General features: G+C 42.0%; 1 protein-coding gene across 3 annotated transcripts in view; it reads left to right on the top strand.

The window, feature by feature from the left end:
- Nucleotides 1–21,870, top strand: part of ccdc57 (coiled-coil domain containing 57) — a 205,147-nt gene that overhangs the window by 5,895 nt on the left and 177,382 nt on the right. For all 3 annotated transcript variants that reach the window (XM_062526216.1, XM_062526217.1, XM_062526218.1), the window contains exons 2-4: nt 1,871–2,281; nt 2,428–2,536; nt 2,939–3,040. In XM_062526216.1, coding sequence (XP_062382200.1) covers nt 1,884–2,281; nt 2,428–2,536; nt 2,939–3,040 — 609 coding nt within the window. In that variant the 5' untranslated portion in view covers nt 1,871–1,883. The remainder of the gene's footprint in view (nt 1–1,870; nt 2,282–2,427; nt 2,537–2,938; nt 3,041–21,870) is intronic.

Genomic DNA, 21,870 nt, shown 5'->3' with positions numbered 1-21,870 from the left:
CTATTCATATCTCAGTTAACTTACCCGGTTTTGTGATAAAACCGGCTTTGTGGAATACCCCTCAGGTAGCCTACGTGACCAAGTTTATTATGAAGACAGTTGTAGTTGCCTATTGGCAATGAATGGGCGTTACATGGCTATTGAGTCTTCCCAGCAGAACTACGCTGGCGCTTGCAACACCCTCAGGGGGTAGGCTACCCTCCCAGTTGAAAACGGGATGAATGATAAAACAACTGCACAAGTTGTTTTATCATTCATCCCGTTTTAATTTAACACTTGGCAATACAGCATTCTAAGGTATATTTTCGATCTAAATGTCTTATTTAATCATATGGTACTTTGGGGTTAACTGTGACCATTTTTGAGGTCGTTTAAAACGCACCAAATCAACAGGCCACCTGTTCACCATTCACCATTCAAATTAACAGGCCACCTGTGCACCATTCAACAGCCTCAGAAAATGGTTACAGTTAACCCCAAAGTACCAATCATTTTACATTCCCTTTGATAACACAATAAAGTGTAAATTAATATTTTTCGTCTTATATTATATGAATTAATTGAAAAATAAATGAATATGTTCTGACTTTTATTTTGAAGGATAGGCGAATGGCGGCCATATTGGAATTTCCTTACCTGTCGCTAGTTTCACAGTTTCAGTTGACGTTACAATGCCCAGCGACGTAACTGCAAGGAGACCGGTTAGGCGAGAGAGTTTAACAAAAGTGTGTTACATCTTTCATATGCTAAAATAAATTGCATATGTTTGATTATGCTTATGTCAACTTGGGTTGCAGTTTGTAAGGTAAGGTTCGGTTTTCTTTGACCAAACGTCTACTCGTCTAGTTCTATCTGGCTAGGCTAGCTTGACGTTGCTTAGCAACACAGCAATTGTTGATTCTGGTCACAGAGGTTAGAACCTGACCTTTGGTTTGGGTTATGTTGGTTGCTAAATGTATAGTTTATCGGGCTAACATCTAGATTGCACTATGAAACAGCTTTTATCGCAACACATTTAACCAACCAATATGACTATAACTATTCTGTTCAAGAAGTATTGTGTGCAGCAGTAGACGTATGATGCGGTTGAATTAACAATGGGCTAATTCATCCCTGCTGCTTGATGCTAAGTTATTTAGTTAGAAACAGGTACGGTCCGGTTAGAAAGAGTAATTTATGATACAAGAATATGTTGGGAGGCATACGTTTTTAAATCCATCTATGCAATTACTAAACTACTATTAGTGTGGAGTTAAGCGCATGCGCCCGCGTGCGACCTGCTGTGTCCTGTGTACAGACCGTCTATGGTAGGCTACAGACTCGCTGCAGCATTACGCACTACTGGACTCAATTGCAATTTTACAAATCCAATTAAAACCTTAGGTTGGGCTTTGCGATATTTGACATCACAAGTAGGCTTTGTTCTAATTCGCCCATTTTTCAGTGGCTATTTCTAAGTTCAAGATTTTCATATAACCATGCCTCATGTTCATTATAGCTCTTTGGTTCATCAATTCATCAAAATCAATGTCACCTTGAATATGTGTTCTTCATGAATATGAAGAACACATCCCAAACCACAGACAACCGCACCAGATTCCTTCACTTAGAAATAACTGTGGCCTGATCTTTCAAGGATGCACCACCTTGAGCTTTAAACAATAGGCCTTCAATTTAAACATTAACTGAAACTTGAAACTGATCAATAAAGAGTAAATGTATTTCATGTGGGAAATTCTACTGCTTGCAAGCAAAATAAAGAAGATTTAAGTTGAAATTATATATTTAATGTGTGCACAGATAGAGGGAAGGTAAAAAAAAGCTGTGCTAGGGCATTTGAGAAGGATGCTGATTTCGTTTTTCTCGTCAGTCATAGTGTGGAGATGCTGAACTCTGGGGATCTTGAGTCTACTTTGGCCAAGAAAGAGAGAGAATGGAAGGAGTTACAGGCACTACACACTCGACAGCTTGAGTTGGCCCTAAAGGAAGCCACAACTGAGCTTTATGCCCAAAGGAAGCATTTCCAGCACCTTAAGGAGGACTTTCAATTCAATCTCAAGTTGTTGGAAGAAAGAGATCATAAGCTAGGGTGTTATGATGCCATTATCACAAAGTTTCAATTCAATGACTGTATAAAACAAGAGGAGGTGAGTGAGCTGCATGTACAAATAAGCAAGCTTCAGGAAACCGGAATGCAAGAGAAGAGACTATGTTCAGAACTGCATACCAGGTACCAACAAAAGATGGCAGACCTGCAGCTACATTTGAACACAGTGTGCAGGTACTGTAGGCTCAAACACTATGCTCATCATGCTTACATTTTGTTTTACCTCAAATTGTTGCAATAGCCTGTCAGACCAAACCAACCTCTAACCCACAAGCGCTTATAAGCATTCACCTTTTGTCTGTTGTCGTCGCTTCCTGTAGTGAAAAGAATGAAGAAATTCATAGGCTCGAGGAGGAGAATGAAGGGCTAAAGACAAGCTTAAAGCTAAAGATACAACAGACAGAGGGGGAGCTGGCGTTGCAAAAACAGGTGAGTTTGATGGGCGTTCAAAGGGAATTTGTACTTACCTGTAGGCTATTGCTAGGAAAACCCTGGAAATCTTTCACATATTTCTGGTGGCACTGAGTACTGTCAATACATAATTTATTTTATTCGTTTTATATACTCAAGCTGTGATCATTAACTGTAAAGCTGATGATACTGTACATGGGGCATTTTTGGACAATGTATTTTACATGGCTTTTCTGGCTGAACATTATAAGCTATTACACAACATACACATTGTTAGTCCTTTGGTGTAGCTTGGTATGCCATTTTGGCTTGACTACGTGGCTTAGTTAATCTTCAACAAAATAAAGCAAAATGGTTCAAACGATCATGCAAGACAATTCTTTAAAGCAAGTGACTTGTTTTGTTGTTTGAACATCACAGGAGATGATGGCATACTTCGATGTTGAAATGCGAAAACAAGAACATGAGTTCAACCTGAGGATTGATGAGCCATGCAATGAAGTCCTGTCTCATAAGCTCAAGGTAACATGCTGAGTCAAATCAGATAAAATCCTGGACATTTTTTACATTTGTCCAGTTAGTAGGTGTCTATTTTAGACACTTCCAGAATGTCCAGATTGTCAGTCAGTCTCTGGATACAGGAAAAAATAGCATCTTGGGGTAAAACAAGATAAATTGACAAAATTCCCCATTTTACCCTGGGTGCAATAAATTCCTGGATGCCAGACCGAAGTTTAGCTCCGCCTAAATCCTTTTTCTGCAGGGAACTTCGGTCTGGCACTTCTCCATTCGGCTGCTACTATTCCTGAACAACATCTGTTCGGACCAATCACATTGTCAGGCCGGGCTTTACGTGATGATTGACAGATGAACAGCAGTGACATTCATGGCTGAATGCGTCCTCGTTCGACGAGTTGGGTGTGAGACCGTGTTGGCTTGGGTTGATTTTGATTGCAACAGAAACGCTAAAGGGCCGTTCACACCAAGAACGATAACGATAACTATAACTATAACGATAACGATAAAAGCGTCCACACTGGCCAACGATAAGAAAGGTCTCTCCGTGATGGCTAGAATATTATGGGTTCTGATTGGCTGTTAGCTTTTTATCGTTCTCAAAATCGCTCTGAAAGTGATCAACAACGATATCGTTCTTCATGTCGTTATCGTTATAGTTTAGGTGTGAACGTTGTCATTCATATTAACAAGAGCGATATTTATTTATGGTTATTGTTATCGTTATCGTTCTTAGTGTGAACGGCCCTTAAGGCTATGAATGCATAATTCATTCATGCAGTTTGGCCTTTCGTTTAGCTTAGCTATTGAAACTGAGGTTTTATCACGGATTCACACAACTATTTCTGAACACTTAGACCAAGGTGGATATGTGGGAAAACTTCAGTTTCACTTTCACCAAGTTAAAACAGCATGTTTGCGTGATGTTGTTCCCGTTTGTTTAAAAATGTCTGTTTGCTCGTTGGGTTAACAACACACTTCCCCAGCTGCTCATTGCATACAGTTTGAAGGAATTATTTTTAAAAACGAAGGAGGATGTTTTCCATATAGCCTACCCTGCTACATATTTCATTGTCTTAGATTTCGCTATCAGGTGTTGTACAAGATAGATAGGGCCTACTGACAGCGCAATAACTTGTTCTGTTTGGTTTGGTCTATCCAAGGAGTGCAGAGCTATCCCCCCTTCCTGTATCGGTTGAATCACGCCCCATAATCGCGGCTGAATGGAGCAGTTTCAGACTCATATTCTGACAAGAATTGAGTATGACGTCGTCAGGCTAATAAATTCCCCCTCTTTTTTTTTTGTTTTTGTAACTTTATTTTTAGGTTTTCACAGTTCAATTATACAAACAACAACAGCTACATCCCCGATCCCACCCACCCCAGGGTACATACATCAGGGTTTCCCTCAGAAAATTTGTTAGTTAAGGTGGTGTCTGTCCAGGGGAAGGGGGCGTCGCCGTAGCGTCCCCGCCGCATCGCCGGCACTGCCCTACGATTGGGGGGGGGGGGGGGGGGTCGAGACCGTTGTTTTAACTGCAGCCGAGACCGAGTGACAATGACCGAGTCTTTTAGGAAGCAAGTCTGAGTCGAGACCGAGTCTTAAAGGAGTCAAGGCCGCATCAAGACCAACCAAAGAAAGGGGTTTTCATAATTTACATCACCAAGGATCATATAACAGTTCAATTCCCAAAGGGTAGAGAGGGGATTGTTGGCTACAGGAGCAGTCTAGCACACACATGTCTAAATAACTTCTTTTCTGATTTACTTGAAGACAAGGAGGTCAGCTGAAGTAAAAATTGAGTAGGCTGTCAGCATTTCATTAATGTTGAAAATGTTGAATTTTGACACTAATGACAGCAATATACCTGGATTTCACATTCATTGTATCAGATTTAATTGTATCAGCAACCAATTAACATCATTAACACAATTTAGACAATATTATACCTTAAAAGTGTAAGTTTACAACTCCAATACAGGGCCTTTTGTATCTTTCAAAACCTTTGCACTGCTCAGCATAGCACCATAGGATATATTTTAAAGCCAGTCAATATTATAATATTCTATTAAAACCAAGAATATTTGTAATGGTGGATATTTTAGAATATACCATGAAATAAAGATGAAACTGTATGAAAATGTAACATTGCGACTGTATGGTAAAGTTAGTGAATTGTGATTTAGTAGCCTAAAGCTGCAATTCTTTGATTGAAGCTGTATATTGTGCGTGCCTGTTGCTCATATAAGCTAAGAGAGCCGGAACGTTTTTAATGCTTTTTAAAACATAATTAGCGAGATCGTACCGCATTGAACGCTAATATTTTGTCACTAGCAACCAAATCTGTCATCTGTCAAATAGCCCACAGTTGCATGTTCAGCTCTGAACAAAAACATTCAGGAGTTATTTCAGCAAAACCAAAACGTATGAATGAAACTGGCATGGGAGACAAGAGGCTACAGTTTGAAGTTTAAACTAGCCTGTGTAGGCCTAAACCTCAGACAATTTCAGTATTTTACAACACGTGAATGAATAGCCGTCACAAGTTGTTGTTAGCTGTAGGCTAGATGGCACAAGTGTTTGTCACAACAAATTACAAGATGCAGTGGGCTATGCGTTCATAGTAGACGAGTGATAAAAAAAAAAAAAAAAGATAAAGCGCTCAAAAGTGTTATGCCGCTCATCCCATAGGCCTACATTTGGTAGATTCAACGGAGAACCATTCCTATGAGAGTCGTCAAATCTAGCTAGGTTTAGGCTATTTGTGTTCGCAGTCACTCTGAGATATGCGTGGCATTGGCACCTGATATCAAATACTCATGCTGAATGAGCGAGTCGCCTGTGCGCATAGGCCAACTCGATTTGAAAAGGTGTCTTTTTTTATGCGTTCTACAGAGAAGGGAGACTAGCGGCTACAGTTTGGAACGACAGGGAGAAAACATGACAGGGTAATACGGCGAATATCACTATACATAATACATTTATTTATTTATTTATTTATTTATTTATTTATTTATTGAAGACGCTAGTTAAGGCGGCGGCCCTGTGTTGTTAAGGCGGCCGCCTTAGCAGGAAAGCACTGCGGGAAACCCTGATACATACAGTAGGTGTTGAAATGTGATGGCCGTTTCTCTCGCGCTTTGCATGATTCACGCCCTGCGTGAAATGTATTACAACTGTATTACAATTTACCGCCACGAGGTGGCAGTACAGTCCGCTGTAGCACTTTAGCATTTTAGGAGGCATAGCCTCGGACAGCTTAAAATAATTTGAGAAGACTCCTAACTCACTAAGACATATTCACAAACTGCTTCTAGTGGCATTTCACGTCGCGATGTAGTGAAATGTAGGCCTACGTGCAGTTACAGCTGTCAGGCGAGGGAATAATTGCATTGCAACTAAGGGATACAATAACGCCACCGACAATCAAAGCCACCACTGCATGTAAACTAAATGTAACGTCTCATTGTAGGCCTAAATTAAATTAAATTGTTTCTGCTCTTTGTGAATGTAGGCTACATGCTTTCATACAGATTCATCCAAAGCATCTGGCAAAGAAACTGCACCGTTTCGTGTCTGCAATTGAGTAGCTCAATGGGTAGCGCTGCACTCTTTGACATGAGGATTCGACCTATCCAAAACCGGGTCAAGAGCGCAATACTTTAGACCGGACCCGCGTCACACAGAGGAGGTTGTTTGCGCCACGCCCCTTTTGAGGGGAAAACAAGCCCTCAGAACAAGCCTGAAACAAGCCAAAGTGAACCGGTGTTGTTCACGGTCACTGATCTATAACGAATAACTTATTATTAATAGATCAGTGTTCGCGGTAGACAGACATGCCGAGAAGTTGCTGTGTGGTTGGGTGTACCAACCAGAAGGGGCTGGAACGTTTCTCGCGAGTCAAGTTCATGGATGTACCGGTATTGAAATCGTATTGAAATCTCCTCCCAATACTAGATGATGTAAATTGATATCTGGTAACTTGGCTATAATAGTGTGTTCGTTTATGCTCTCCGAGATGCCTCGGATCTCGGGTGTGATGTCACGTCTGCGCTTCAACCGTTTTTTTATCTTTCACGCGTCCGAACATAGACGTCACGTTTTGCGGAAGCACTGGCCAAGTTCCAGGCGTGTTTAGCTTCTGTTAGCAACGCTAGCTACATTTACCAACACCAGTTAAACAAGTCTTCATTCAATAGTGCACTCACAACAAGGCCGATTTCCATTCCCATAGGCAGTGATACAGACGCAGTAAGGCATTGTAGTGATTGAAATCGTCATTTAAACCACCAAAGCGGTCCAAACACAATGAAAACCGTTAATATTTACAAATGAATATGGGCGCAGCCATCTTGGAATATCTCTCGGAAACTTCCCTCGGTCTCCTCTGAGTTCGACGAGCAGACGAGGTCGCCTTGTATAGTTCTTGTATAGAACGCCGGTCATTATCGGAAAATAATTCCCTTCAGGACGAAGCAAAACCCCTCCGCTGCGCGTCGGGGTTCAGTTCATCCTGTCGGGAATTATTTTCCGATAATGACCGGCGTTCTATACATTATCCCTTACATAGTGCATTCGTTTATGCTCTCCGAGATGCCTCGGATCTCGGGTGTGATGTCACTATCTGCACTTCAACCATTTTTTTATCTTTCGCGCGTCCGAATATAGACGTCACGTTTTGCGGAAGCACTGGCCAAGTTCCAGGCGTGTTTATAGTGCGTCCGTTTATGCTCTCTGAGATGCCTCGGATCTCGGGTGTGATGTCACGTCTGCACTTCAACCGTTTTTTTATCTTTCGCGCGTCCGAACATAGACGTCACGTTTTGCGGAAGCACTGGCCAAGTTCCAGGCGTGTTTAGCTTGTGTTAGCAACGCTAGCTACATTTACCAACACCAGTTAAACAAGTCTTCATTCAATATTGCACTCACAACAAGGCCGATTTCCATTCCCATAGGCAGTGATACAGACGCAGTAAGGCATTTTAGTGATTGAAATCGTCATTTAAACCACCAAAGCGGTCGCCTGGCAAGCCAAACTACACAGAAATGTATAGTCTGGGGTCGGACCATTCACAGAGCTGAAGCCTGTGGGTGGGATGAACAGTTGTCTTTCAAACTGCCTCTGCACGTAATAGGCCAGCATTTGTGACCAATCGTAGCCGGTTGGCAAAACGGCAAATACATCCTTCTTTAAAACGAATGACTTGAGTGCATCTTTCTGCTCAACCTTCAAAGAAAAGCCCAAGTCTAAGTCTTGCAAAGCCGATTCAAACCAGCGCGCTTCGTTAGCCTCATCCATCTTTTGTTTTTCTCTATGGTTGTGCAACACGGTCTCACCCAACACGTCGAACGAGAGTGCATGGTCCAGCCCCCTGGCTGGCGTCAATATCGGAAGCCGAAGGTGAGCTAAGGCGGGCTCTAGGACTCTGTACACAGATAGAGCGTTCTGATTGGCTAGGCTGGCCTTGTGCCTAGCGCAGGTTTGGCCTCAACGGTGCGACCCTCGACCATCCCGCTAGGCAAAAATATTTTTGGCCGCTAGGATGCGTCTAGATTTCTAGGCTACCAAAGCGGTCCAAACACAATGAAAACCGTTAATATTTACAAATGAATATGGGCGCAGCCATCTTTGAATCTGTCTCGGAAACTTCCCTCGGTCTCCTCTGAGTTCGACGAGCAGACGAGGTCGCCTTCCGTGGAAAGGGGGCGTGCTCGTGCATGTCACTAGGCAACGTCCTCGGATCTCGTCCTCGGAAGGTTAATAGAACGCACTATTAGCTTCTGTTAGCAACACTAGCTACATTTACCAACACCAGTTAAAGAAGTCTTCATTCAATATTGCACTCACAACAAGGCCGATTTCCATTCCAATAGGCAGTGATACAGACGCAGTGAGGCATTGTAGTGATTGAAATCGTTATTTAAACCACCAAAGCGGTCCAAACACAATGAAAACCGTTAATATTTACAAATGAATATGGGCGCAGCCATCTTGGAATCTGTCTCAGAAACTTCCCTCGGTCTCCTCTGAGTTCGACGAGCAGACGAGGTCGCCTTCCGAGGAAAGGGGGCGTGCTCGTGCGTGTCACTAGGCAACGTCCTCGGATCTCGTCCTCGGAAGGTTAATAGAACGCACTATTAGCTTCTGTTAGCAACGTTAGCTACATTTACCAACACCAGTTAAAGAAGTCTTCATTCAATATTGCACTCACAACAAGGCCGATTTCCATTCCCATAGGCAGTGATACAGACGCAGTAAGGCATTGTAGTGATTGAAATCGTTATTTAAACCACCAAAGCGGTCCAAACACAATGAAAACCGTTAATATTTACAAATGAATATGGGCGCAGCCATCTTGGAATCTGTCTCAGAAACTTCCCTCGGTCTCCTCTGAGTTCGACGAGCAGACGAGGTCGCCTTCCGAGGAAAGGGGGCGTGCTCGTGCGTGTCACTAGGCAACGTCCTCGGATCTCTTCCTCGGAAGGTTAATAGAACGCACTATTAGCTTCTGTTAGCAACACTAGCTACATTTACCAACACCAGTTAAAGAAGTCTTCATTCAATATTGCACTCACAACAAGGCCGATTTCCATTCCCATAGGCAGTGATACAGACGCAGTGAGGCATTGTAGTGATTGAAATCGTTATTTAAACCACCAAAGCGGTCCAAACACAATGAAAACCGTTAATATTTACAAATGAATATGGGCGCAGCCATCTTGGAATCTGTCTCAGAAACTTCCCTCGGTCTCCTCTGAGTTCGACGAGCAGACGAGGTCGCCTTCCGAGGAAAGGGGGCGTGCTCGTGCGTGTCACTAGGCAACGTCCTCGGATCTCGTCCTCGGAAGGTTAATAGAACGCACTATCACTAGGCAACGTCCTCGGATCTTGTCCTCGGAATGTTAATAGAATGCACTATAAGTCGTGAAAAAAACTGTGGATTGTCCCAGTTTGGACCATATACGTTGGCTAGGACGATGGGAGTGCCAAACAATTTCCCTGAGACTATAATGTAGCGTCCATTTGTGTCAGAGATAACTTGGGATGGTACAAAGGGTGTCCCCCTTTTAATCAAAATTGCCACCCCTCTGGCTCTGGCCCCATAGTTGGAGCAGAATATTCACCCCTTGCCAATGATCTCATAAAAGTTCGCGCCACAGTAAAATAGCTAGCTGACGGCAAGAAGACGAGTCGAATCAATGGGTTCTGATGGGACGTATAGTATAGCTCAGAGAATATAGTGAAATTTAACCTTCATACAATCCTTCTTCCAATGTCCCGCTTTCCCACAGTTGTAGCACCTTGCTTTCTTCTCTCCTGTCTCTCTGCCATCTCTCTTGTAGGCATTCAGGTTTCTTATCTTCACCCCTGTGTCGCGGGCTACTCAGATAGCACAGGTGACAACCTGATGGAAATCGACGATGTAATCCTCCCAGTTGTGGAAAATGAGCCTAACTCCCCTCTGAATCTCAGGCAGCAAGCCCTGGAGATATTGACTCTTCAGGGGGCTCTCAGTGGCTGCTGAAATGGTGTCGGAGTCGTGATTCATTCCACCATATTGCAGGTAAGCCTCCACGAAATGGTTCCCATAGGCGTCCACAGACTCCCCTTCTTGTTGTAGAATGGCAGTAACTCTGGACCAGTCGACCCTTGATTTGGCTTGTTGTCGTAGCCACTGGCGAATTTCTTCCCAACCGGCCTCCAGGCCCAGCTGGTTTTCTCCTAGCGCTGTCATGACTGTGATCCGGAGCAATTCTCTCTCCCTCACATTCAGCACACGGTGCAAGATCTTCAGGGCGTCCAGTGGATGCAGGTCTCTCATCTCCTTAAGTTCTTTTATCTTCGCCCAGGTACCACGTCCTGCGTCCCGAGGGTGTTGTACAGCCTTAGACCACTTCTCAATTTCGTCGGCTCTCGCTGGCTGGTAGTACACAGACACACCGTCGGCGTTGGCAATGGTGCGCACAGGGCATATCAGTGCCTCGTCCACTGATTCGTCCCAGACATCCCAGCCGTCCGTGCCTGGAATGGCCTTCCTCTTCTTTGGAACAGCACCTCCCTGGGCAGCCGTTGATGTGGATGCGCCCTCATTCGCTGTTTCTGGGGGGACTGGTACTGGTACCGGTGGCACATATCCTGGGTTGACAGCAGGTGGCGCTGGTAACAGCATGGATAGAGTTGGAGTAGGTACTGATGCTGCGGCTGGTGCTGCGGCCTGTAGCTGATGGTAGCCCAGGTGGGATGGAACCGTCTGAGGGCAATGGATTGCGAATGCACCTCCTGGTGTGTATGGAATGCAGAAACCAGAGGCTGCTGATGGGGCCACTGGTGGTGGTTGGTGGTAATAGTCCTGGGGGAGCTGTTCTTCTCCATTGCACTTCCAGAAGCCCCCACTATTGGAGGTGGCGCTGCCGCGCCCTGGCCAGGCAATTCCGGATAAAGACAGGTGCTTGATTGTTGCCCATCACACCCCTCGCCCACATGGAATGACGGAAATGGGAGGATCTGGCCCCTCCCAGCCGAGTGGGGCCGCCCTGCCAGTCTTCCTCGCCTCAGTCCATTTTGTTCCAGCAACAGGTCTGCTTCCTTGAGCTGTTCCACCAAATCACACTTCTCTGTCTCACTTCTCCACTTCTCCAAATCCTCAAATCTGTCTCCAACTCTTTTCCAGACTTTCCTGCCTGGGATCTCAATTGGGTTTCAAGACGCTCTCTTGCGAGTGTCACCTCCTGCGAGTGTTCTTGTTGCGCAGCACTCATCAAAGATAGTCTTAGCTGACTCATGATCTTGCAATATTTTGTCAGTAGTGTTAAAAACGCAATATTACGTTGTTGGCAATCAATGAGTTAATACTGCAGCACTTAAGTTCAGTCGCTGATCATCAACCGAACAAAAGACCTTTGGGAAACAACCAACCCTCCTTTTCTCATTGGCACGCAAACAGCATTTATGTCCCGAAACTCACACAGTTATAGCATGTCTTGATATCACAGAAACAGGAAAAACATTACCCCAAGCTTGGCCGTAATTAGTTAATCGATTACTTCTTTTAGTTCGTTCACGAAACTGTTATGTAACATTGATATAGGTATGGTATCCTTACTTTGTCAAACTCTTCATGACACAAACTTCAATAATCTCATTAAACAAGAGCAGCATTTAATTCTCTAATTTCTCTAAAGAATTATCTTTATCAGTTATCAATTATCAGTTTCAATGTCCTAATGTCTGAATTGAAGTTGGTCAATAAAGCTTGACGGCTGGATCAGGATCGGCGATTGAATGATTTATTGTAGGTGGTACAATAAGTGAATAACAGAACACAGTCTAAGTCTCGCTCAGTAAACGAACAAAGTCCTGTAGTGTGAATTGCAATCAAGCGCTTCTCGATCCGTCTCAGCGTGAAATACAGTGGGTACGGGTTGAGAATGCACCTTCTCCCGCGGGACTCCCGAAGAGATCCCACAGGCTGTCAAGCCGATTTTTTTCGAGGCTAAGGCAATGTACCCAAACAACCACCAGGTGGCAGAAAGTTTCATCCCGCATTTCAGCTGCATTTAATGATGAAGACCGCATATCCGTCAATAGTCGACTCCTTAATCTCATTTAATCATTAAAATGAAGGTGATGACTGGCAAAGGTCGTTTCAATAAACCATTGTTGAAATTGACAGTTGAAATGGTTATAGAAAATCGCCTACAGCCTAACGCCGACACAGCTGATTCTTTGATTGATTCTAAGCTGTTTTGATGTAGGGGATGGGTAAACTGGCGCGCTACAAACATACTACCAATCAAATGTAATATTAGTAGGACTAGCCTACTTGGACACTTTAGTCATAGGCAACGTTGCCATGTTAATTTGGGCTAGAAGTGCTTGCTTGTGGTGGCGCTCCTGTCCGCTGCTTCTCCCGAATTGTGTTTGGCAAATTTGTTATTGAGGGAAACGCGGAGAAACGAGATGGTCAGTCCTTTATTTTTCTTCACGTTTCGGCTAAGTAATACGTTAAAGTCTTCTTCCGTATTGAACAGACGCTCGGCATGTCAGATTGCAGTTGCAGAGTTTTCGAATGTTTTACAACCCAGCTGGTATCCGCTGTTCATTAGGCCTACAGTATTTAACTTTTTTTTTTTTCAAACAACGTGCCATTCCGACTAGGGATGTAACGATTACCGGTGTGACGGTAAACCATGATAAAAATGTTGATGATAACAATTACCGCGTTCATTTCGAATATCATTATTATCACGGTTGATACTACGGTGTGGTAACTGCGTGTTTAATTCCTCCCAGCTTCATCCGAGCCTGCTTTTGACACAAGCTGGAAGGCTACTATGAAACACAAGTTTACACAATTTGACCTTACTAATTCTGTTTTCTAATTGATGGATTTAACCATGATTCGGATAAGGCTACACCTGCTTTTAAAGGGCGCAACATTTTCACCCCAAAACGTGCGCTGTATCATGTAGCCACTCTGCGTCTTTTTATGTAGGCCTACTACACGTTCACATTAAATCTAGCCTATTCCACTAACGTTATCAGGAGAATGCCGTAAAGTTTTATGTTGAGCGCTGGGTGTCACTCATTGGATATAACAGATATACGAAACTCCAAATCATAAGATAAGCTATAAGCAGCCAACATTTCCAACCAAGGAAAAAGTGAGCACAATGCCACGGTAACCTACCTACAGTAGGCTATGGAATTTAGTTAATTTAGGCCTACTGTAGTGTTTAATTCAATTTCCGAAAAAAGCTACACAGCCTATTGGCAATCTTTTCCATCAAGGTAACTATCCCGTTAGCTCATGCGTCATGTCTATCATTAGGCTAATGTACAGTAGCCTAGTGCTCACCAAAATCATAGAAGTTAACATTGCAAGACACTTATCTTTTCTATGATCCCAGCAATATTTTCTTTGACTTGTTGATTTTTTGAACATACATTTTATTCAATGAAAACGGATATCCTTGAACTATGCGTGACTACTTTCCTAAAACCGAATGAAGGTTAATATAATTAGGCTACTTCACGTATCTCTTAAAGTGACAGGCTCTCAATTAGACCTACACAACACCCCTGTAATGCCATTAAAGACAAGTGTAATAGTTTAAAAATCAATATGAAGTATTCAAATTACTGAATATTTTTAGCTATAAGTAATTATGCAGATCCTAACATATTCTAAACTATTAGCAAAATATATAAAGTTTATGAATTCAAAATATGCAATAGAAACAAGACAAGCCATTTTCTGTGTGTGTGGAGGGTTGAGCAGAGACTAGGATTGCCACTGCTGTGAATGATCGGTATCCTGCTGAAGGCAATAAGGGTTTGCCTATATTTTTAATGTAAGAAACACTTTTTTAAACTAAAATATTTCAGCGTGTCTACACCCATCAGCGCTTTCTTAACATATTGTACACACAATTTTTAAAATACCGCGATAATACCGAAAACCGTGATAATTTTGGTCACTATAACCGTGGGGTTAAATTTTCATACCGTTACATCCCTAATTCCGACATGAGGTCATTAATAGGCTATTAATGTCATAACTATTAGGATATCATTAGGCTTACTATGCATGGCTGTAGGCAGCTATGAGGCCACTGAGATCTGGACCTCATCGGTTTTGAGAGCTGGAAATACATGTGTTTGCTAAATATCGGTTGTTGTGCATGTTGCGTTCGCGACTCGGGGAAGTGAAAGCAGTTCTGTATAGACATTGCAAGATTTCATGGAGATCATCTGCGCCGCGCCGCGCAGCTGTAGCTGATTGTGAAAGCCGATTGGAAATACATAAGTTTAGAGCGAATGTTTCAACTATGTTTGCCATGGTAGACAAAAACACTCAAATAAAACAATAGCCTAAAAAATAACTGCATGCGTAATGGACACGGCTCTATATCCTAAATAATTTTCGAGGTTCACCATTTGGTAATATGACCTATCCTTACTGACAATAATTTAGATTGAGCACAACTAAAGTTGCACGAAGGCAAAATACAGTCCTAAAAGCCTATTCTATATAGCCGGGCCAATATTGTAGATGTGCAAAAGCAGCATTTGCGTGCGTGCTTGCCGGTGAGGTGTGTAGCCTACAAAAATGAGCATAACATCTGATTATTAAAGTATGGCTATAAGATATAGGCTAGAGAAGAGTTGGTTTAAAATTCAAGTGTAGTAAAAAAGTTTGTGCACATCCCCAGTCAAGGTGCAGAACAAGAGTAGGTTAAATCATTAAAAAAAATGGAAAAAGGTTCGCACACTTGAAATCCCTCTTTTTTGATTTGATTTGATTTTCTTTAGCACAAAGGAATGACGTTTCGACCGTGTGGTCTTCTTCAGATTAAAATTCAAGTACGTGCGCTATTTAACCCCTCGAGACCGACTGCAGTCTGCTGACACAGCCAGACGATTCTCCCAACCCATTCATTCGTTTTGGGCGATATAACCCATTCATTCGTTTTGTGCGTATATAGATTCCTGCATGCTGCATTACCGTGACCCTTAGCCTACCTTGTGGATGATTTTTTTCTCATTGGAATAGGCTACAGCAGGACAGGATGCCTTTTATCTAACAAACGCAAAAGCTGAGATTGTTGGAAGGACTAGGCTACTCCACAAACTTGTTTTTCGTTTCTGGGAGATCTCGTTATCGTTTTGGATTGTCGGATTTTTATACTTATTGTTTGGACTTATGGACAATGAACTTTGAGGGGTGGTTGTTAGTGCTTTACAAAGCTTTGTGTTAATAAGTGTCGGTCCTCCTATCCTTCAGCTCACTGCGCGATGCAGTTGCGCATAGTGGCCACGAAGTCAATTGTTACAGGACAACTTAAACTGACTTCCCCAATGCTTCCCCGTAGCACATTACATTTTAATATAGGCTAATATAGGATGAACAAAGTCTATGGACTTGCTATATTAAATCCAGTAGCCTAATAGGCTATGTGCCACGTCCGATTTCGCAAGTGATGTAGTAGGCTAGCCTACGTTTAAAAATCGGCAGCCGTCTGTGAGACTACCCATTTCATGAAGAGCAATTGTCTTGTGCGATCATTCCCCCTCCCCCACACTTGTCTAACCAGTTCACTAGACATTATAGCCTACCTATACGGCATTGAGGACGATTGCCTCCCTCCCCCCTCTCTTTCGACAGACACTTCCTGACACTAGGGCTCGGGATCATGACATCAAAACTTCGCGGGCACAGCCACATTGGCAGCTTCACTCCTTAGTTTACTATGGATTACTATGGATTTACTCCCGCCTTTTAGTGTGTTCCTGTTACTTAGTTTTTGCCTTCTTGGTCGTATGTTGCTGTGTAGTGGGGTGTAACAGTGCAACCCACGATCGCAAGAGGAAAAGAATAAATCGCTACTATATTTCTGCTTCTTGTCTTGTGCATCTGAATGAATGGATATTACGTTCAGTGCGCTACCAAATGGCGGCGATATTCCTAGAATGCAAGGCGTGTGCCCGAGCCCTATTATGTAAATGTAAAAATGTGTGTGTGTGTGTGTGTGTGTGTGTGTGTGTGTGTGTGTGTGTGTGTGTGTGTGTGTGTGTGTGTGTGTGTGTGTGTGTGCGCTGAACCACGAATTCACATATTAACTTTTCTTTTCAGCAGACATCGCAATCATAAAAAAATCGCAAAACTTTCATTTTTTTAATAAAATAATGCCTTTTGTCTTAATGGGTTCCGGAGAGGTTCGTGGAGTAGGTTTTGAACCCCGGTAGCTGACGTGTGATAAAGATGCCTCAACCAGTTACGCCACAGTTCGAGTGTCATTACCTTCGCACTTAGCCAAGAAATATAAAGGATTCAGTCAGTCGAGTTCATTTATTCGCGGCATGCACTTGAAACGCTGATCAAAAGTTCTGACATGTTAAACTGACGTTAGTCATTAATTCACCACATGATAAAATGCTGTTATATTGACGCACAGTAGCCCACGGTAGTCTATGTCTATCTCTGAATCAACATGAACATGCATAACGAGATCCACATAGTTCTAAGTTGCTAGAAACTTCTTTTGCGGAGCTATAGGCCTACTAGGCCTAGTCGATGGTTACAATGAATCACCCTCACTGCCCTATCGCATATCTGACCATCCATTGTTACAATGTTACAAAATGCGCGATCTTCTCCATGCATGTAGTCTACGGTTATAAGTAAAGTGACATGATAGGCATGTATTAAAGATATTTCTGTTAAATACATTTTATTTTCAGTTGTCAAAAGTGGTGGGGACAAAATCAAAAAAACAAGTGCTGGGTAAGCTACCCAGCGTCGCCGGTTAAAATGAACATGCCTCCGTTTTAAAATAGCCTATAGGCCTACACATTTCTAAGTATTCCTAGCATAAATGTAGTCTAAATGTCCATCTTGTCCATCTCTTTCGTCTTCGCCTTGACAATACCTATTCACGGAAATGCGGTCTTGTAACCGTAATGAATGAATTAATCTAAGGTTGCCTATCGAGTCTTTCAGGTTGAATTGAAGGCTTCTAAAACCATTTTCATTAATTTCAACAATGGTTTATTGAAACGTCGTTTGATTATAATTTCGCCAGTCATCACCTTCATTTTAATAATTAAATGAGACGGATTAAATGAGACGGATATATGCGGAGCATTTCTCTCCCTCTCCATTGACCAAAACGTTGCTCTGCCATCTCTGCTGGACTGACTGAGTTATAGGCTGAGAGAGCCAGCTGTGAGGTAGGCTGTAAAACATTCGAAAACTCTGAAACTGCAATCTGACATGCCGAGCGTGATGTCTCTTTTCTCCGCTTGTCACCAGCGCGGTGTCTTCGGGTTTTTCCGTGTTTTCCGGTATGAGCCGAACCTTCATTTCATTAGGGCGGTCTTATGTTGCCCCCTTGCGGTTGCAAAGTCCCGATGCTTCGGGATTCCCGATGTGCGGGAAAGAAAGGAGCATTCTCAACCCGTACCATCTGTACAATAAGCAAAGTTAGTTATACTAAACATTCTAACATGAATCATACCCATGTAAACGTGGCAACAAGTGGAAAAACCCAGCTCTGACCCAGATACAATGGCTTCGGCCCTCGGCCCATGTTATCTGGATGTTCTGAGCTACAAGGCCTTCTCTGACGTAAACATGCCTACTTGTGCACCTAATATCAGAGCTTAGAGCTTATCCCATTCTATGATGAACACATCAGAATACAGTACGAATACCCCAGAATTCAACACTAGTAAAGTTTAATACACGAAAATTAAACATGATTACAATTTCTCTAATTTATATTACTCCATAATGCACACACTGCATAAACAGAAGTAGGCATCATTCATTGTACAATCCTTATAGGCAGCGGGTCAAACAGGGCCAGAGTTCATCCCCACCACGAAACTAACCTTTTTATGCATGCTCTTGCTATGCTGAAAGTGACTTTGGATGTTAATAGTAAACATTTTGAGATGCACTGCCTGTTTCAGCCATGGCCATTCAAGATGTGTCGGTGTGTGGCCTCTGACCCTATTTAGCCCGCAGCCTACTAGTTTTCAGCCACATACATGTTACCAACATATTTAAATGGACAAATGCAAACAGCGCATTCCTTTGTACTACATGCACTTTTATTTATTTCCATAGGTCAGAGAGACACACATGCATCCAATGCATCAGTTAGACAGCAACCATATTGCAGACTGTGTTGAGGAACAGCAGCAAACAATAAAAACCATCAGTGTAGGCACCCAGACAGATCAGGAAGTGCAGCGATACAGCAGCAAAGCCACAATGACTGATGACATTGAATTGTATCAAGTTCTTGACCCATGACCATCCTTACAGCAAAGACTACGTTTTAGGAAGGTCATTGTGTCTGGTGCAGTCCACAGGTCCAAGTCTGTGTCGATCCGAGCAGCACTGCGACAGTAGGCCTATACCTCTGAGCCAGAACTCACACTTGCACAGCATAAAGGTGTTTTGAAACCTGACAAGGCTCATTCAGTAGAGAAATATCTGAGCATATTAGCGCCAGGAACTTTCAAGTGAACCCACTGAAAAATAGAATCATTAAAGGGCAATTCCATATCAGTTGGAACAGGTCCGACACCATGGTCCTTAGTTTTTCCTGATTTTTGGTGCACATGTTCCTCCATGTCTCATTAGAAGAAAACCAAAATTTTAGCTTGTTATCTTGTTTGGTTTCTGAGATATGGCTCTTCAAATGTGGATAGACGCATCCTAAAAAAAGGCTGAAAATTCCTGTATTTAATGAGCACCACTTTTTTTTAAACCCCTCTCCTCTCTTAAGGCTACCATATTATTTTCTAAAAATTTGAACACTGGGGCAGTACCCTGTGTTGTTGTCCAAAATCACAAAGGAATTACAGTCCTTCCCACCATTGGAGACTTATTCATCGAAACAAACCCATATTTGTTTTGAAAGCAATGAAAAAAAAAACCTGTTTTTGTTCTCTTATGGTCATGAATGGCTAGCACTCACAGTTTTAAAACTCTACATATATATAGTCCATGAGTAAGAGAACATGTTGACAAAAAATTGAGAATGTTAGTTTTCGTATTTCGAGGCTATGAGCCTTCAAAGTTGGCCAAAATGGCGTTTATTCCTAAAAATGCCACTTTTATTGCCTTTTTCCAAGGACAAGATGAAATGCAAATCCAACATTTCTTTTTTTTCTGCAATAGTGTGGCTGTTTGTAGATCACGTGAATGTGGTAGATCCAACCTGTCCATTTTAATATCCCCACAGCACATGTCTGAAGTTAGAAAAAATGAAAAAATGTCTTGGCTGAAGGAGGTGTTGGTTTGATTTGTATGAACCTCTTAGAAGGACAATTAGGGGTGTAAACCCATTTTGTCTTTTTGAGGGATCAGCATGCCATCCTGTAAACAGGATAAAAATCTTATATCCCATTTTTACTCTTTATTGATCCCTTAGAATATGTCCAAAAGTTGTCATAAATGAAAAAAGGCGACTAAATTGAGGGGCTTATTAAATGGCCAAGTGGATCAAGTCACACAAGGCTAAAAATGAAATATAAGACAGAAGAGATACTGAGGGAGAACACTGTGAAATGTATAACCCCTGCTATGATGGCCTTTGAACCCACTGTGTCCTTAACTGAGGTTCATTCTTATTAAACAAATTTCTTCTGCATGAAGCATATTGTCTCCTGGTTGCTGTTGGAGTTACCGTTGTATGCAGCATGCATTGTGATTTGTTCTAATGGTATCCCTGGACAATTAACCCGAGATCCACTTAGATAAACATAACCCTAGGACCAGTGAAAATCCTACACTTTTTGGTCATCCATATCCATCCATTAAGTTGCAAGTCAAGTTAAACCCTAAGGGGGGATTTTTTTATGTCACACAAAGTGGGTACCAATCAACTCCAAATGGTCTGAAACATACTCCTACACAATATCTCAAACCATGATTTTGGCCTCAACACTTCTGTTTTTTGTTTTTTTCCCATTCGTTTCAATGGGAAATAGTTTTTTGGGAACAACTCTTGAACGGAAGGTCGTAGACTCAATCTGATTTGCTCCATCAGACATAATTCGACCATGAGGATCAAGCAAGAAGTGAATGTTTATTTCTATGACCTTCCGTTCTCTAGATATAGCATTTTTAAAGTTTATTTCCTGTTTTAAACCAACTTCCGGTTATCACAGGATATTAGGGACACAGTGGGTTCAAAGGCCATCGTAACAGGGTTAAACATTTCACAGTGTTCTCCCTCAGTATCTCATCTGTCTTATATTACATTTGTAGCCTTGTGTGACTTGATCCACTTGGCCATTTAAGCCCCTCAATTTAGTTGCCTTTTTCATTTTTTACAATTTTTGGACATATTTTAAGGGATCACTAAAGAGTAAAAGTGGGATACAACATTTTTATCCTATTTACAGGATGGCATTCTGATCCCTCAAACAGAAAAAAATGGGTTTACACCCCATATTGTCCTTCTAAGAGGTTCATACAAATCAAACCAACACCTCCTTCAGCCAAGACTATTTTTCATTTTTTCTAACTTCAGACATTTGCTGTTGGGATATTAAAATGGACAGGTTGGATCTACCACATTCACATGATCTACAAAGTGCCACACTATTGCAGAAAAAAAGAAATGTTGGATTTGCATTTCATCTTGTCCTTGGAAAAAGGCAATAAAAGTGGCATTTTTAGGAAAAAACGCCATTTTGGCCAACTTTGAAGGCTCATAGCCTCGAAATACGAAAACTAACATTCTCAATTTTTTGTCAACATGTTCTCTTACTCATGGACTATATATATGTAGAGTTTTAAAACTGTGAGTGCTAGCCATTCATGACCATAACAGAACAAAAACAGTTTTTTTTTTTCATTGCTTTCAAAACAAATATGGGTTTGTTTCGATGAATAAGTCTCCAATGGTGGGAAGGACTGTAATTCCTTTATGATTTTGGACAACAACACAGGGTACTGCCCCAGTGTTCAAATTTTTAGAAAATAATATGGTAGCCTTAAGAGAGGAGAGGGGTTTAAAAAAAAGTGGTGCTCATTAAATACAGGAATTTTCAGCCTTTTTTTAGGACGCGTCTAACCACATTTGAAGAGCCATATCTCAGAAACTAAACAAGATACCCAGCTAAAATTTTGGTTTTCTTCTAATGAGACATGGAGGAACATTTGGACCAAAAATCAGGAAAAACTGAGGACCATGGTGTCGGACCTGTTCCAACTGATATGGAATTGCCCTTAAATCAGTATAGTACAAATAATATTAACATAACTTTTGCATGATTTCAATATATTCCTACTTTCTAATATGAGAACAA

Source organism: Sardina pilchardus, chromosome 22 (assembly GCF_963854185.1).
Source record: "Sardina pilchardus chromosome 22, fSarPil1.1, whole genome shotgun sequence".
Taxonomy (NCBI): Eukaryota; Metazoa; Chordata; class Actinopteri; order Clupeiformes; family Clupeidae; genus Sardina; species Sardina pilchardus.
Note: the sequence above shows the minus strand (reverse complement) of the source record. Positions and strands in the feature narration are given on the sequence as shown.